This window comes from Condylura cristata, unplaced genomic scaffold, assembly GCF_000260355.1.
Source record: "Condylura cristata isolate star-nosed mole 26May11 unplaced genomic scaffold, ConCri1.0 scaffold00018, whole genome shotgun sequence".
Classification (NCBI taxonomy): domain Eukaryota; kingdom Metazoa; phylum Chordata; class Mammalia; order Eulipotyphla; family Talpidae; genus Condylura; species Condylura cristata.
In genome coordinates this window covers 6,353,058-6,371,569 of record NW_004567119.1, presented here as the reverse complement: position 1 = coordinate 6,371,569, position 18,512 = coordinate 6,353,058, and the positions used below count along the sequence as shown (strand labels likewise).

The 18,512-nt window shown below is 43.4% G+C and overlaps 2 protein-coding genes across 4 annotated transcripts in view; both read right to left on the bottom strand.

The window, feature by feature from the left end:
• SMARCA5 (SWI/SNF related, matrix associated, actin dependent regulator of chromatin, subfamily a, member 5) overlaps positions 1-707 on the bottom strand; it is a 27,314-nt gene extending 26,607 nt beyond the window's left edge. The window contains exon 1 of the mRNA XM_012726757.1: positions 562-707. Coding sequence (XP_012582211.1) covers positions 562-707 — 146 coding nt within the window. The remainder of the gene's footprint in view (positions 1-561) is intronic.
• An 11,611-nt stretch (positions 708-12,318) lies between these two features.
• The window catches only part of GAB1 (GRB2-associated binding protein 1), a 93,583-nt gene continuing 87,389 nt past the window's right edge, over positions 12,319-18,512 (bottom strand). For all 3 annotated transcript variants that reach the window (XM_012726869.1, XM_004685299.2, XM_012726870.1), the window contains 2 exons: positions 16,799-16,921; positions 12,319-14,211 (listed from right to left, as the gene is read on the bottom strand). In XM_012726869.1, the coding sequence (XP_012582323.1) occupies positions 14,053-14,211; positions 16,799-16,921 (282 nt within the window). In that variant the 3' untranslated portion in view covers positions 12,319-14,052. The remainder of the gene's footprint in view (positions 14,212-16,798; positions 16,922-18,512) is intronic.

Here is an 18,512-nt window from a genome sequence, read left to right as displayed (position 1 = left end):
GCCCGGCTCTGGGGCAGCGCAGTAGCAGCCCAGCCGAGCCATCCCGTGCGTCTCGCTCCGGGTTCCGCCCGCCTGCCGGCGCCCGCCGCGGTGAGGGGCCCGCCGGCCCAGCAGCCACCCGCTCGCTCGTCGGCTCTTCCGCCGCGCTCCGGGTTCCGCCCGCCTCACCTCACGGCGGGAAGCACGTCGGCGGGAGGGGCGGGGCCACGGGTCACGGAGGTCAGGAAAGGCGGGCGGCTGCACCCGAGGGCGGAGGGTCGGGCGAGGAAAAAGGGGGGCCCGGGAGCGAGCGCGGCGGAGACCTGGCGTCGCGGCCTCGTCTCTTCCTCGGGGAAACCTCTAGCTCGCCAGCATCCAGGACAACTATCTACGCCACCGACTTTCAACCCTCGCGAGATTGATAGTTGGCTCATGCCCAGGCTTCCGAGTGCGCGTGCGCATGCGGCTCTCCTCCTCCCGGTACCGCCCCCTGCCGACTCTAGAGCAGGAGTGGGCGGGGCCTCGAGGGAGCGCTCGGTGACGTACGTGTGTGCGTCCGCTCCTGGCGTGACGCGAGCGCACCTAAAGCGCGTCCCAACGGTCCCCGAGGTCCGCCGCCGGGTCTTTTTGGTCTGGCCGGGTCGGCTGCACTCCCGGAACAGGATCTGCGCCGCCTCCGAATCATGGAGGCCTGTGCTGGCTTTAACGCTGCTGCCGCCTCCGCGCATAGCCGCGTGGCCTTCTTGTTTGGGAAGAAGTGCCCCGTTAGGGTGAACTTGTGCCGTTGACCTTCCCATGTTGGCTCCATCAGTTACTTGTTAAGATCCCTTACTTCTTTTGGCACAGTTAGACCACCTGCGTCGGAACGTGTCCCAAAAGAAAGCCCATTTTGTGCTTTGTGCCCTGTCAGAAACACGAGCAATCAACAGCAAAGAAGTGCTGTGGCTTGTCTGTAGCCTTTCCTCACCGCAGAGTATTAAACGTGGACATTCTTGAAGAAGTGTTAACAGGGCCCTCCCTGGTGGCACAAGGGGTTAAAGCACAGCTCTGTGAAGCTGCAGCCACTGCAGCACCAGTTCCATCCCCCGCCAGGGAGGTGACCCACAGGGCACAGCAGACCTCTCCTGTCTCCCCACTGTTCCCCTCAGCAGAGGATTTCAGTCCATCTGCCTCTTCTGCTCCCCACTTTGTTTCTGCTGAATCTTCTCATTGCCCCCCACCCCACCCCCGTCTCTGGGCTGTACCCCAGTTCTGTATGTATAAGTAAATAAATCTTTAAAAACAAAAAGAAGTGTTAACAGCACACATTCTTCTGCGTCCTGCTGAGGCTCTCCAGCAGAGCCCAAGAGCCTTGGACATCCACCTGCAGTATGTAAACACTTTGTATTCTATTCGAGAACGAATCTGTGGACTACAGGGTGTTGTTACCTACTCAGCACAGACTTAACTCATCTTTGAATTCCCATATCCATTATTCATTCTTCTTTTTAAAGACTTATTTATTTATGCATACAGAACTGGGGTACAGGCCAGAGATGCAGGGGATTCACCACAGAGTGAGGAGCAGAGCAGGCAGACTGACTGAAATATACTGCTGAGGGGAGATGGCAGGACAGAGAGATCTGCCATGCCATGGGGGTCACCTCCCTGGCCTCCTGCTGCTGATAGCTTCATAGTGCTGCACTCTAACCATTTGTGCCACCAGGGAGGGCCTCTGTTACTCATTCCTGTTTATTGAAGAAAGGAGAGAACACTCTTTGAGTGTTAACTTTGAATTGATTGCTTATGTTAAATTTCAAATGGAAAAGGGTGCCTTTGAATATATAACCTACAATACATTTTTTGCCATTAACACTTTTTTTAAATTAAGGCAACATTGGCTGACATTTTTGTTTATATTTTGGAAGTAGAAGAGCTCCCTCTTCCAATAGGTCCTGGTTTGGATATTATAAAATTATATTAAGGATCTTAAATCTGATAATAGTTGAAGGTAAGCAATAAATAGCAAGAAAAGCAGCTGGTAAAAATCGCCTCTAAAAATTGCCAATAAATTAGGCAATTGTCATTTAAAATGTGTGTTTATACGCTGAGTTTTTATATGGGCCTATGGAATCTTGCTCAAGGAAAACCAACTCAAATCAACTCCAGGAAAAGCAGAAGCTAGTCAAGCAGCTACTAGTACTAACATGGAATCACAAAGGCCTGCTTTTCTTTCAAAACTAACAAGCTGAAACTACCAGCTACTTCTGGAACTGATAGCAGCGTGAGGCTAGACTGGGCAGTCAGGCAATCCTAACTGAGTTCCCAGAGCTTAGTGGCTATGTGAATATAAGCAAGTTATCTCACTTCTTTTGCTACTGAACTTGCCATTTTTTGCCTTCTTTGAGAAATATTTTAACAAAAAGACAGAAGGCCATTTTCCAACCTAGTTTATTGGACTAATGCTCCAGCACAAGAAAGGCCTGTCTCTGCTGAAAAAGAAACTTTCTAGCCTGGCTCCCAAAGGGAAGTTGGAAAGGGTTTTTAAGAGATGGGCCTAACATTAGGATGCATAGGGGAGACAGGGGAGAAGCATTGCAGCATGTTGGAGGCTGGACAACACCAGGGCGTGCACAGGTGGGTTTGGTGCTACTTCAGCGTCACACGTTGGCATCATAAGTCTTCACCCAGTGGTGGGTATTTCAGCATGCAATTGAGACCTTGGTTATCCTTGGTCAGGAGTTATACTAACTGCCAATGCAGGACCCTGGTGGAACAATCTTTAGTCTAGAGATAGCACCTTTGGCCAGGCTGATGGGATGGGCTGTGCAAACAAGATGTCAGGCAGCAACCTACCAGCTCATGTTATAGTCACCTGCTTCCACAGGCAGATGGGCAGCCCCATCCTGCCTGGGCAGCCCCCTCCTGCCTGTTCACAGTTTAGCTCATGAGGTGATCTCACTTTGAAATCACTTTTCTCTCTATATTATCTCAACTTTACATCAGGATAATATTCTGCTAACGATATCATAAGAAGCGAGAGTTTGTGTGTAGATAGTCTAATACTATGCCAGCTGTGAGCTCACATGTTAGGGATTTTCATCCTGAATAGTCACAAGCCATCAGTGTCTAGTTGAAGAAAGGGGAACTGAATAGATTTTTAATAAGGAGGATGGTAAGGGGGATAGTGTCAAGAAAACACTGGAAGGGATAGTGCTATAAACATGTTCCCAGGAATAGAATGCTACAGTATAAAGCCATGTTACTGTTCTATCTCAGATATGCAAATCTATATTGTTTACACAAGGTTCCCTCTGTTTTAGTTTTCTACACAGCATGTGCTTGTCATCCTGATAAGACTGGAACAAAGAGATGTTGCCAGAAACCCAAAGATACCAAAGAGACAGGACTCTCAGCACTTCGGCTTTGAATGATAACAAGAAAGAATTCAATGTTTATCAAGGACAAAAGAGAAGTGTTGTGTCTTTGTTCATGACATATCATTTTACTTTCTGAAAGTCTGGGAAAATAAAGTCTTGTTACTGTATTAAAACAATAAAGCATTACTGAGTTTGTGAGTATCTAGAATGGGCAGCTATAATAAATCTGTGGACCTGTGGATCTTTTTCAGAATTATGCTACATAAATTATGTGACATATAAAGGGATTTCATTAAAGAAAAAATTAACTATGCTTGTCATAAATAACATAAGTTAGATTTAAATTGATTCCCTCATCTTTGGTCACTGATCCACATTTTAAGTTGCTTTTCCAGGCACAGACTGGAAAGCAGAACAGGCAGATCTATTGAATAACTAAAAATAAAAAAATAAAGTTGCCTTTCCCTTACTACTTACAACTCCAAAACTCAAGTTCTCTGTGAACTTCTTTCCTGCTTCTGAAAAATAATTCTTTATCAACTAGTTTCTAGATTAAAAACTCCTGGGAATCCAAATGTAATCCAAAGGGAAGTTTTAACAATACCACCCCTGAAATATTTTCAAAAGAATTAAATATAGCCAAAGCTATGGATAACAAATTTGGCGTGACTCGTTTGCACAAACGATTGAAAGCAGGAGGATAGAAATTGACACACCTCAAACATTCAAAAGAGAACAGACAGCTATAGCATTATCAGGTAAAGCAATTTTCAGCATTGTAGTTCGTCAATCTGCCTGTTCTGCTTTCCAGTCTGTCTCTGGTGAATCCTCTCACCATCCCACACCTCTGGCCTATACCCCAGTTCTGTATGCATAAATAACTAAATCTTTAAAAAAAAAAAAAAAGAAAGAAAGAAAGAAAGAAAAGAAAAAGAAGTTTCCAGGCCCAGAAAATTTCGTTGGAGAATTCTGTCAAATATTTGTACACAATTCTACACAGTTCTTCTAGTTCTAGAAGCTAGAAGAGGTTACACTTCCAAATTCACCTGATGAATAAGAGCTATCATACCTCTTATATACCGCAACACCAAGGACACTTTAGAAAAAAGAGTAGTGGCTCAACACTGCTGATCAATGTAGATGCAAAAATCCTTAATAAAATATTTGCAAATACAGCTACACAATGATTTGCTAGAAATAAAAATGACCACTGATCGTGATCAAAGGGTCAGTTTGCCAGAAAAATATAACAGCTCTAAGTGTTTATGTACTTAGTGACAAAGCCTCAATATACAGAACAAAATAGTACAGTTGCAAGGAGACCCAGAGAAATGCACGCTCGGGCCCCCCCTGGTGGCGCAACGAGTTAAAGCGCAGCGTTACGGAGAGACCGCAGCCACTGCAGCACGAGTTCCATTCCCCGCCAGGAGTGACCACATGGCGAGGCAGACCTCTCCTGATCCGCCCGCTGCTCCCCGCAGCGGAGGACTTCATTGGTCTGCCTGTTCTGCTCCTCACTCCGTCTCTGGTGAATCCTCTCACCGCTTGCACCTCTGGCCTGTAGCCCAGTTCTGTACGCATAAATAAATCTTTAAAGAAAAAAAAAAAAGAAGGAAATCTACAATCTCTCCTTTTGTACAAACTGATAGAACAAGCTGCTAAAACATATTCCCAATTATCATATGTAGAAAATCGCACCTAACACTTCCAGATATTCATTCCATTCCAGAGCAGCTAGCAAATCAGATGCTATGCAGCAATAAAGGAGGCATCAAATTGTAAATAACTGAAACCAGAATATACCTCCTGACCATAGAGAAAATGGACTTAGAAATAAAAAAAATAATAAAACTTATTATAAATCTTTCACAAATGGAAATGTTAGCATGATTGTGAAGAAATAAAGATAAACACTAGAAAATATCTAATCTAGCTAAATGGTATTGGAAATATATTTCAAAACCATGGGACCTAGCTAAAGCTAAAATCAATAACCCAAGCTTCAGTTCTCTAAGTTACAAGAAGAACAAATTAAATGCAAATAAACTAAAAGGAAGAATGTGATGAAGGAAACCTGAGAAGTTCATGAATGAGCTATACAACAGAAATTAGCAGCACAAAAAGTTTGTCCTTTGAAAAGAATCCAATAAAATTGGCAATGCCCTGGAAAGGTCAATCCAGAAAAGAGAAAGCACACATAACATATCAGGATGAATAAAAGAAACTTCTCACAGAGCCAACTGGCATTAAAAAAAGACATTGAAAGCACATTATGAACATTTTGCCAATAAATTTGAAGTTGGACAAATTTCTTGAAAAATAGAAATGTACCTAAGAAGTAGGTGAATGAAGTTGCTAATTTAAGTCCTTAGCATTCGACTTAAATTCACTCTGGTCTATTATTTGGCTGCAATTTATAGACAAAAGGGAGAAAATAGAATTCACAAGAATAGAAACCCTATTTTAGGATGATAACTTAAAATCTTGGAAAGGAGACTATCAGAAGACATGGTGCTAAAAATAGGTGAGCAGAGGAGAAAAGGCAATGATTGCTTCGGGGTGTTTGGAAGTGGCTCTCCAGGTGACCCAAAGCTTGGAGGGCAGGGAGCAGTTTGTGGCGACAGTCAACCATTCACCAGTGTCGAAGAATAGAATCTGCTCAGATATAATTAAATCACATGAAAAATACTCGTGAGAAACAAAGGTTTGACGCATGCTCAAATTTAAGATAAAATCTGTCTCTGTTCCATTAGGTTTTGAGGGGGATGTGGGGGGCGGGGAGTTAAGAAGGGAAGGAGAAGCAGCAGAAGATGAAGAAGACAGACAGAGAAAGGAGAGTGAGCAGAGGAGAGAAGAATAGCGGGAAGGAGAAGGAGGACAGGAGAAGGGAGGACAGAGGGCAGGGCCAGCAACCAACCGCCTTTCTCGGAAGCCTTCCCTGGCTCTCCATTTCCCGGACTCGTCCAACCAGGCCTTCCTCACTCCCTTTTTCTCCTCCAGACAGTTTCTCATAATTAGCATCACCAGATGCACTCAAGTCTCCGTCTTTTATCCAAATCAAAGGGTTGTTGGGGTGATAAATGGACCACCAAGATGACTAACATCTTATTAAGTAGATTATACATTTTTAAAAAGATGCAAGCTGCGATTGGGAGTGTTGCAGGTTTTGACTACCATCCCTCCATGAGCAGAATGAGCCCATCTTCGTTATTAAATACCTTGGGGTCAATAATATTTGAAAAGTACTTTGAGGGGCCACAGTGGGGCCTCAGGGAAAGGTGGGGCGATCCACCACTCCCTAGGTTTATCGAGAGGCTGCACTCTGGGGTGTACGTGGGAGGGGGGAGGCTCAGCAGCGTCCCAGCGTCCCTCGGAGGGGAGAGGGCTGCAGCCCACATTTGGGGGGATCAGCCAAGCCTGCTGAAGCTCTGATTTCTCCACTTTCACCATTGGCTTTTTTTTAAAACAGTGACTCCCTCAGACTCCTCCCCTGGAGGGATTAGGATTTCAGGGCTCCACCCTCTGGGTTAATGGTTATTAGACGATTTAATTATTTTTAAAGATTTATTTATTTATGCATACAAGAAATGAGGCACAGGCTGGAGTTGTGGGGGGTGCCAGAGACAGAGTGGGGAGCAGAACAGGCAGATGTACTGTAATACACTGTTGAGGGGAGCAGGGGGGAGACAGGAGAGGTCTGCTGCTGTGCCATGTGGGTCACTCCCTGGCCGAGAATGGAACTCGTGCTGCAGTGTCTGGGACAGCTTCATAGTGCTGCGCTTTAACCTCCTGAGCCACCAGCGAGGACCTAGATGGTTTAATTCATTTTATTTTCTCTGTCAGCTTCCAAACTGTGATTTATGCCCATAACATTTTCTCCCCAAATGTTCTGGGCCTTATTGTCACCTGTAGAAAGAAAAAATGGACTTTTTAAAAAAAGGACTGTGCATTCAACTTTTTCTGTTTCTTAAGTTGATATTCCTCAAATTGAAGCTGAAGGAAACGGCTGGGCCTCCATGCAGCCCCACAGAAGGCGGCTGGCGCCGAGGTGCTCCGTGGTTCCCTGCCCCCACGCCCCTAAGCAGTCTGTGTGGCATAGACTGCATGTTGTATGATTCCCTTTATAGGGAATGTACGAAAAGGGAAGTGGCTGGTTTGTACAGAAAAGGGGGACAACTCCTACCCAAACAAAATTTGGATGTGAGGATTTTTTGAAGACCAAAAGTACCGCATCTATAAGACCACTAAGACCGTGGGGACCTCTCCTGTGGTGACTTAAAGAAAAGGGACATGGTCATGACTGAGGAACTGAAAGTATGACCTCCAGGAACTTTTACTGCTGAATTCCAGGAGAATATTCAGGAGTCACGTGTCAGGACTTGTCTTGTCTGCAGACTCAGCTCCGTACACGAGAGGGCGCACTCCACCAAAATAACAAACAACTAAGACCCTTGCAAATAACAATCTTAGGGGGAAAACCCTAAGTATCATCAAAAATCAACGAGTTTCTTAAAATACTCGAAGAAATATTATGCTGTCTTGAAGATCCGTAAAAATATTATACCTTCTTTAAAGACGACAGTTCAGATGCTTACCGGGTGGGAGAATATTTGACATTGGTCAATGCAAAAAAGCAGAATGTAATTTTCACGCTTTCAAGCAAAGATAGGGACGTAATAGTTTGTTTTTGTTTTTCTCCCCAAATGTTCTTCACTTACGCAGACTTACAATATGAAGATAAAAGAAAAATATATCCCAGAAATCATGGAGCAGAAAAATTGGCCTCTGTCTCAATTTTCAGTAGAGTTAAGCCATTCTAGCACTTCTAAACACAAAGGAATTTAGCACAAAGCAGTAAGTCTGTTTAATATCTGGTGGGTGGAAAGGGACTTTAGGAGTGAGTCTCAGAACCAAGCTGCAGAACCGCCAGGCACAGGAACAAACTATCAGGAATCTGGATTCAGGAAACCACCACAGGCCCACTGGTGGGACTCAGGGTCACGCTCCCACCCCAAACAGACTGCATTAACCCAGGGCCAATGGCCCAGAACCCAGAGCTTCATCTACTAAGTGCGTATGTTGTAAGAGGCATTCAGATTAATGAACACTAACCTATTGATATATCGAGAGTTCTCCAAACAACGTGTATCACAGTTCTCCAAACAGAATAGGATCTATCAACGGATCGTCTGTTTATCCATCTAGGTTTATTTATTTTTTAAAAAAGATATATGTATGCATAAAAGATCTGGGGTATAGGCCAGAGGTGCAGGGGGTGAGAGGATTCACCAGAGACAGAATGGGGAGCAAAACAGGTGGGTGGGCTGAAATACACCGCTGAGGGGAGCAGTGAAGAGACAGGAGGGGTCTGCTGTACCATGTGGCCAGCAACTTGGCTAGGGACAGAACTCATGCTGCAGTGGCTGCTGTGGACAGCTTCACAGTGCTGGGATTTACCCTGTCATGCCACCGGGGAGGGCCCCACCTAGGCTCATGCAAAGAATGGCAGGAGGTGGTGAGTTTGAAATTTGTAGAGCAGGCCTGCAATTCAGGCACTATATCTGTGACAGTCTTGAGGCAGAATTCCTTCTAAGATTTACTTACTTATGCATACAAGAACTGGGGTACAGGCCAGAGGCTGGCGGGTTGAGAGGACTCACCGGACACAGCGAGGAGCAGAACACATAGATGGGTTGAAATCCACTGCTGAGGGCAGCAGTGGGAGAGACAGGAGAGGTCTCTGCGCCATGTGGGTCACCTGCCTGGCCAGGAATTGAACTCATGCTGCAGGGGCTGCCAATAGCTTGACAGCACTGAGACTTCACCCTCTGTACCAGCGGGGGTGCCCGGAATTGCCAAGTTATTCTCAGTAACTCTGCCAACAATGCTATAATTCAAAAGTCTACTACAGAAAACTTTTCCCTCCCCAACAAGTCAAATGAAAATACCCAGAAATGTAACCATTTACAAGGTGACAAGAAGACAAATGAGAGAATGATCATAAAGATAACTTCCCTCTCCTGGTCCCCTCAAGTTTCCAAATTTATTTCCTGGCCAGAGTTGCAAAATGTTGTGCTGAGAAAGAACTGCTTGGGGTTGGGTTTACTTGAACTGGAGAGGTTTGAAAACTATGCTAGCTGGAGCTGAGAAGGCCTTTGTAATTTTCCATTACTTCCCAAGTAACGATCATGAAAACTGCATTCAGGCCCTCAATTACTGGCCTTTGACTTAAACTTTGCTTTGGGATCCTGGACAAAGGAATGACAGGCAGGCTCAGAGACCAGTCCTGTTAGCTAGAGTGACTGTAGGATGCAGCGACATCTGAGTTGCAGAAAGTGAGTGGCCCTGTAAGAGGACTGGGAAGCAAAGTGAACACCAGGGTGGGGTTTAAACTCAGCTCAAGAGGCTAAAGGAAGAGGTGGAAATATACACATATATGCCTTTATATGCCATGTGCTCAGTATCCAAATGGACTATTGAAGGTCTTGAAGCCAAATTGTTTGAAAAGTTTTATTTGGTAGCCAAAAATATAACTGGACCTTTACAAAAGATGTGCAAGAGGGGAGGTATCAGCTTATACAGAAGATTTTGCTGTTGAAATTTGGGATGGTTAACAGCCATCAACTGAGGGGGTAAGAACTTACAGGTTGTCATGTCTTTTTATATAAAGGGAACGGAAGTTGCTGATCTACTGACCTAGCAGTGTGCTGAAACTCATTATAGTGAACCTGAAGAAAGAGAAGTTAATGGAAGAGAAGACAAACTAAATGATTGTGAGCTGTAGGACTAGATAAACAGATTCAGTTGGACCAAAACTATAATTATCTCAACAACCTGACAATAGTTTTCATCCTATCAGGTTGACATCTATCATGTTCTTTCATGCGATCGGTTTTCGGTTCAACTGTCAGGATTTTACATTATATACAGATTGACACATAGTAGAGTTGTTGACAGCATTTTTATCCTAGGAGGTGAATCTGTGTATCCACTTGTCACCTGAATCGTCCTTGTCAAGGGCTTGTCTGCTTACCTGTGGAAGACAGGACCTAAGGTGATCCCATCATTTCTAAAACATTCCAGGCTTTGTATCTCTCAAACCATTAAAACCTCTACTTTCAATTAGCCAAATAAAGGTGCAATGAGTATCTTTGGAACACCCAAGAATTAAAACCAGTGTTTATGGTATAGTCTGCACTAACGTCTTAACAAAATATAAAAAGTCTATTTGCTGAAAGAGAAAGTAAACAACTTCCCATTAAGTAGAAAAAAGTGAAAAACACTGTTGCCTAATTTCCAGTTTAAATGTATTTGATTACAAAGAATGTGACCCCCACCGAATATAAAAAGCTCAGAAGAAATTACATCTTATCCCATAATCTGCTAGTAGTATTTCTATATCAAATCACATTTGGTTTATGCTTAAATACAAGGCTAGATGTACACACAGCCTCATAGTACTTTTGTGGGATTCTCTAAAATGCACAGAGTAGCTTATATAGTATTGATAAGAACAAACATAAAATGTACGTAGAATATAGATTAAAAACCCTCTCTTATAGATCATTAAAAGTGATACCTTTTGAGAAGGTTAAACATCCTAAATTATTCAAGTTTGAAATTTGATCTTTGAAAGCAGAACTGTGCTTTGGCATTGAATTTCACACCTTTCAAAAGAAGGAACAAAAGATCAAGAACATCAAACATGGGAGAATTAGACTTCTGATTCATAACTGATCTGGGATGTGGTCTCCAATCTATCCAGGCCAGAACTTAGCTTCTTGGAGGTGATGAGGGGTATTCAAACAATTTTTGTTTCCATAAGTGAATATTTTAATTTAAACATGCACATTCTAATGTTACTCTATTGCACCGTGTTACAGAGCATAGGTAATAATTCTTAGACCGCTAGCTTCTACTACCAGGGTAGTTAGTTTTTGTTTAAACTTGGGAGATACAACTTCAGCTATCTCTAATTAAACAATCTGAGTAGTGTATCTAAAACCTATTCTTTGTATTTGTATTGGTGTGAGTCAAAATTTTCTTGACAGTACAGAAACAGCAGAAGATGAAGAGACAAATTGGCTATAGCAGTCGGCCAGTCACCTACAATCCCAACTTCACAATTGTGATGTTCAGAAATCTTATTCTTAGCAACAGAGACTAAGACCAGGAAGCATGAATATAAACTTAAAACATATTTGTTCTGATAAAAAATACTCTCAGGCTTTATGTATTGGGGTTATAAAAAATTGCATTTAAAAAAGATTTTGGTGCAAAAGCATCTGGAAAATACCAGCATGTAAGAAACTTGTCTTTTAATTTGTTGATACAATGTTCAATATGATTTAGTTTTCTAAAACATCTCAATTTTTACATCAACCCACAGAATGGGGAAATGGCTACAAATTAAGAGTTCTGTGGGCCTTCAAAAGCAGTAACTTAAAAAAAAATTAAGGAGAATTTACACTAAAAAATTCATAATTGCCTTCTGATAGGCAATTTTATGTTTTGTAAGGCTTTATTTATTTATGCATACAAACTGAGGTACAGGCCAGAGGTGCGGGGAATGAGAGGACTATCAGAGACAGAGTGGGGAGCAGAGCAGGCAGACTGATGAAGTACATGGCTGAGGGGAGCAGCAGGGAGACAGGAGAGGTCTGCTGTGCCATGTGGGTCACCTCCCTGGCCGGGGATGGAACTCATGCTGTGGCTGCAGGTAGCTTCATAGTGCTGTGCTTTAACCTCTTCTACCACCAGGGAGGGCCCTGATAGGCAATTTTAAAACAAGATTTCCACTTTCAATTAGTAACATATTTATTGCTGTGTTCCCAATCTCAAAACACTTCATTTTTCAGGTAATACAATTTAGGATCTTCGCACGTCAACTGTGCTGTGTGTTTTGATAGTTGAGGCACATTTCAATGATTTTTAGATTTTATTTTTTGGTTTGATTATAAAACAGCTTGCACACACCAAACTCAAACAATTTTTTTTTATTTAAAAATCCACCTCAAAATTCACTTCTGGGTTTCAGTTTTTGTTTAAAAAGAAGCAAACATTTAAAAGCATCAAATATTACTAGTCTACAAATCATTTCATGAGGAACATTTTTAGTTTGTGGTTTGGGGTGATCAACCCGTTATGTCGATTAGGCACAGCATTAAGGCCCAGGGCCAGAAATCAGGGCACCTGTGTGTGGTTAGGCAATAGTTAGGGTCTGCACAGAGGGGTCACCCTTACCCTGTGGGTATCCTATTTCCACGGCCCCTCCAAAATCTGTAAGTCTCAAACCAACATAAGAGATCGTAACCTCGTCCAAAAAAAAAAAAAAAAAAACCACACCAATCAAACCTGCTTTCTAAATCGCATTGTGAAGCCTAGACAGCTACAGCTGTAGCCTCTCCCTAATTCATGGTCTTGATGTCCATGCCACGGAACCATGTTACAGGTAAGAGATAATCCTATAGTCCCTCTTGTGGCTTTGGAAATCTGGCTGGGAGAGGACCAAGACATTAAGATTTCACATTATAACAAGGTGCCAATAGTTCTCAAATGGGGGCAGTGACTATAAATCACAGTACAAAATTCTTAGTTGTTTTTACTGGAAAAGCAACAGGTGCTACAAACAAGAATCACTTCTAGAACATGTATTTTTTAATGCAGGTATAAAATATTAATTGCATAGGGATTTAAATATAAGGCCAAGAAGAATATTAAGTAAAGGTAAAAAAAATCATAGAAAGGGCACTATGGTGTCAAAAGATAGAATTTCATTCTTAAGAGTAATAAATCTGAATTACTGTCTTATTAAAAAATCACAGTATGTTGCTATACCTAACAGTGAGTGTCAACTGTTTCATTAATTCCAAACTGGAAACCAACATTAGGACTAACAAGAACAAACTAAAGCTCATTGCCTAAACCTGATCAGTGTATTATTAGCACATCAGTGCCTGGTACGTACCTGATTGGTTATATAATCTACATTTTGCCCAAAACGTAAAGCTTAATACATTTTAACAAGGGTGAGAGCACATCACCGCTGCCTGACAACTGCAGGCTTACTCGATCAAATAATTGTGTCTTCTGAGGTGTAAGCCAGCAGAATCTTCACTCAATGAACCAAAAACACTTGCACTGACAACATGGAACAAAGTTCTACCATTGGAAACTAAACGTAGAGTGTGGAAGTCGACCACACTCTAGTTTCCAAGCTAGCGGTCCCCACCTGGCACTCAGGTGGAGGGGTCCATTGAGTATCTACTTCTCTTACTGGTGTTATGCTGTGGTTAAAGAGCAACTTCCCAATCTAAAAGTAGCTTAGTTAACTCGTATTGTTATACGGAGTAGTGTGAGGAAAAACAAGAACTCCCAAAGGAACAATGTTAGGTACATTTGAGAAAACCAATGTTTTAAATGAAAAAGTGCATAAATACAGTAATACTACAAGTGTGTTAACTATGGGACAAACGCTTCCTCTGGGAGCCACACAATAGTATTTTCCCACGTTATTTACATGTGATGAATTGTTCAGATACCACAAAGCACCATTGATGGTCGCATTATTTGATGACATCTAGAGACTTCTTGGGCAGTCCACACCCCTCAGTCGAAGACCTGCCTGGAGAAGATGTCTGGAGCCACCTTCCATCACACAGGATTCCCCTTGACAAGCGAGTTCGCTTTGTTCAAGACCAGCGGAGCAGGGTTCTCATTTCACGCTCTTGGCAGGGGTCTCGGTCTCTGTGGACTGCCTCCCGTCCGTCCAGGCCTCCCGGGTGCTCTTCAGGGCCAAGGTCTTCTGCTGGTCCACCACCACGTAATCCACACGCTCGTCAGCCACGCTGCTGCCCGAACCACTGCTCTTTTGCTAAAGAGTGCAGGGAAAAAGAAACTTAAAGCCCCATCTGAAAAGAAAGTCCCACCTGAGTGAAAGTCAGTCTTGAAATACACACACTCACACTGCGCATACCTGGCAAATTGACTGGATCACAAAGCATACCGTTACCTCAATTTTACATCGCTGACTCTGCCCTAATCATAAAGGGTTTTTCTTTGGCACTTAAAATGATTGCATGTAAGAATTCTCTTTAAAGCTCCTATCACAGATGAAATCATGTGGAACACGGGCAGCAGAAACCCGGACACTCTGTGGCTTGCTTCTCTCTCTCACCTTTAGCGCTAGTTGAGATTTTTCAATTCCTGAAACTGTGGATCAGTGTTGACTTTCAAAGCTGAGACATGTGTTTGTGAAAAGCAGTATGTATGCTGTATTTAAAGCACAGCAAACTACATGTGCTGACGGGCCTCCTTACTCCTAAAATACGACTAAATGCTAGGGCGGTGGAAACAAATGTCATCACAACGCATTGTGGGGGCCTTGAGAAGTAAGAAAACGGTGAGTGAGGTCACAAACAAGAAAAGACAGCACTGTGTTGATGAATGCCAAGCTCAGCACCACAACGAGGGGGCCCTGGGAAGGAAGGCGTGCAGAACTTGAGATGGTCCGGCTAAGCTGGGGAGCTGAGCTGGTTCTGGGGGTCCCACAGACATGCTCAGAAAAATGAATTCACAGTGAAAGTGTATAAAACCACAAGGAAGGGCCTCCTTGCTAGTACAAGGGGTTAAGTCTCAGCACTAATAAGCTAACGCCAGCCACAGCCGCATGAGTTCTCTCCCGGCCTGGGAGCTGACTCACAGGGCACAGCAGGCCTGTCCTGTCTCCCTGCTATTCCCCTCAGCAGTGTATTGCAGTCAATCCACCTGTTCTGTTCTGCCATTCTGTCTCTAATGAGTCCTCTCAAACATCACCCCACTCCACCCCACACCTCTCTGGCCTACACTCCAACTCTTGTGTGCATAAATCAAAAATTAAAAAAAACACACACACAAGGAAACAAGAACTCAAAAACCTGAGTCAGCACAAACAATCACACAGATTCAGACTTCCACTGACTTCAGGTACTGAAATTAGTGCATCTACAATACTTTTTATATATAGGTAATGTTTAAAGTAGAAAAAAAAAAACTAGATAAAAGGAATAATAAGGAAGAAGAAGCGATTAAAACCAGCCAGGCATATTTGAAAAATGAGAAACAAAATTTCATTTTAGAAATGAAAAATAAAATAGTTGAAATGCAAATTAAACAGAAGGATTGAGAAGGGTTGAGAATGTCGATGGAGCTAAAGCAGTTATCCAAGAACAAAGATGATGAAACAGAAATATGCAAGAGAAGAGGTGTGGAAGGCAGAGAACAGCACATCAGTATCTAGTTAGAAGCCCCCAAAGAGAAATTACAAGATTGGTAGAGAAGCCATATTTAGAGAGATGATTGTGACTTTTCCAGAAGTGTTGAAAAGTATGAAACCTAAAATAAAGCAGCGAATATAAAGAGAATCCAAGTTTAGCTGTGTAGACACAGCACAGTGACCTGCAGAAAACCAAAGATCCAAAAAAGATCTCAGAAAAGACAAAGGCACTTAGACTGACCCATGCTGTTGGCCTGAACAACAGAAGCCAGACGCCAGCAGAACAGTGATTTCTATGTGTTGAGAGAAAATGATTGTGCAACAAGAACTGTTAACTCAACAAAATTCTTTTTCAAGACTGAGGGCAAAATAAAGACATTTTGGTTCAACAAAAACTGCATTGACCAGGAATGGACCTGCACAAAGGGACTTCCAAGGAGGCATTTTAGGAGCAAGGAGAGTGATTACAGAAGGCAGGTTCAAGATTCAAGAAGGAATGAGTAAAAAAGAGGCACTTTGAACATGTGGGAAAATGGAAGACGTCACCATAGAGGAAAAGTAGACTGCTGCTACTGTCTCCCCTGTGGGCTTAACAAAAATAAAAACCAGAAATTTTAGACCAAAAAAGCATGTAAGTCAGAGGGGAATAATTTGAACTAACACATGGAAAAGAGTAAAGAGAGTGACTGACTTTAGAATTTGTGAAGGACGCTTTGCAATGGCAACCAGTCAAAAAGCAGGCAAGAGAGAACACTTCCACACTCAGGAAAGAAAAGTGTATTAGCCTCCATAACCTTTTTAAAGAAAATATTTATTTATTTATTTTTGCATAGAATAAGGGTGTAAGCCAGAGGTGCAGGGGGTGAGAGGACTCACCAGAGACAGACTGGGGAGCAGAACAGTAGATCGATGAAGTACACTGCTGAGGGGAGCAGCGGGAGGGTCAGGAGAGGTCTGCTGAGCCATGTGGGTCAGCTCCGGGGCAGGCGGGGATCAAACTCAGGCCTTAGCAAAGTGTTGCGGCTGAGACTTAACCACGAGGCCACCAGTGAGGCCCTCTGTGACTTCTAATTCATGATGACAAAGTAGCTGACATCGTAGCCTTCACTAAATTTAAGTTAAACGTACTCAAACATCTCCTCCAAAGAAGATAGGCTTCTTCAGATTTACAGCGCAAGCTACCTGCTAGAGAAAGCAGTTCTCTTACCTTACGTGGTGGCGTGGATTTCCCGGAATCCAAATCGAGATCTAGGTATTCCACCTGCTTGTCTCCTTTGGGCTTGATCATAGGGCTGCTTCCTCCGTCGAGGCTGCTACTGCCGAAAAGATTCTGAAAGTATCGGACAAAAGAACCAACTCTCAGACACTGCTTATCTGTTTAGCTATCGAAGACTAAATACTTATTTCAAAAGGCTGTAGCCTGGAGAAATGTCTGTGTGGAAAATTCATCTTTTAGTAGAGGGGAAAATAAGTAATGTTTTAAAAACGGACTAAAGCGAAGCTTAGAGCAAGCTCAAAGTTGTTTCAAAAGCCCAACGTGGTGGGAACTAGGACATCACACCCCGTTCACGTGACGGCGTCATCTGATCGTATCTCAGCGTGCTCTCACTCACCTGGACTAACTACGGAATCATTACATGCCCAGGCTTTGTCTTCACATACGTTTTTAAATTCCTTTTTAATTTTTGTGAAAGACCTTTCACTAAATTAGTTTAGAATCAGCACATTCACTGAAGGCTGTGAATAGTGATTCTATTGGCACAGTCTATTTGTTTCATCCATCTGGAATTTTTATCACTTCTTTTCCTTGGTCTTCTGAGCCTGAACCCTTCTAGCAGGAATTGTGTAACAGAGGGACCACTCTCTAAAAACAGCTTGTAAAAAAGAAGAAGAGAGAAGAAAGCGGTTTTATAAACAAGAAGGAAAAAGCTCGAGATGGGAAAATGAAAAAGAAACAGGCAAGCAGGAACCTGACAATGGAGGCAGATTAAACAGGACAGGATGACGTGGCAATCCAGAGAAACCCCCCACCCCAAATCGGGAGCCTGCAAGGTGTGGCCCCCCAAATGAGTTGTTTCCAAGCCCACTGCTAAGTCTCTCTGGCTTCCCCTAGGCAGACTGCTTAATCATGGGAGGATCCACACACATCTTTTCTTCTACTTTGGAAAAAAATCAAAATGATGTAAAAAGTTAAACATTTAGACTTGTTCTGAGACAAACCCATCTGCAAACTGCTGCAATCTAGTTCTGCTGAGTCAGTCAGATGGCTGCTCAATCCTTCTATGCTCCTGAAGCCACAGGAGCCCTACTAGAAAGTCAGAGTTGATTCCTTTATGTGTGAGCTGGGCACTGCTGACCGCTAGAAGGAACATATTTGCGCATCAGAAAGAGATTCCCCTTCCTCCAGGGTGACTGGCTCTGTGCCACGCATGCTTGTGCAGCAGGGCTTGGCCTGGCCACCTCCCGGCACACGGCCACTACCTTGCTCACTGCACACCAGGACCTGCAGTCTCTGTCCAGTGAGCAACTGCTGAGGGGAGCAGCGGGAGACAGGAGAGGTCTGCTGTGCCCTGTGAGCCAGCTCCCTGGCCGGGATGGAACGCCCGTCACAGTGGCTGCGGACAGCTTCACAGCACTGAGACTCTAACCCCTGCACCACACGGGGGGGCCCTGGGGAACAGATTCTTAGACACATTTATCAGCGACAGCTAATAAAGCACTTACTGAAAGACTGTCAGCCCACACAGGCATGAAGCACTGAGCAGGCGTGGCTGCTCCCTTGACACAGACCCTGCCCTGTCCTTTGCCTCGTCCATTTTAAAACCGAAATTTCTGTCTCCACATTTGGAATCATTTTCCATGTTTCATTTTCACATTAAAAAGTCAAGCAGGGCCCTCCCTGGTGGCGCAGCGGGTTAAAG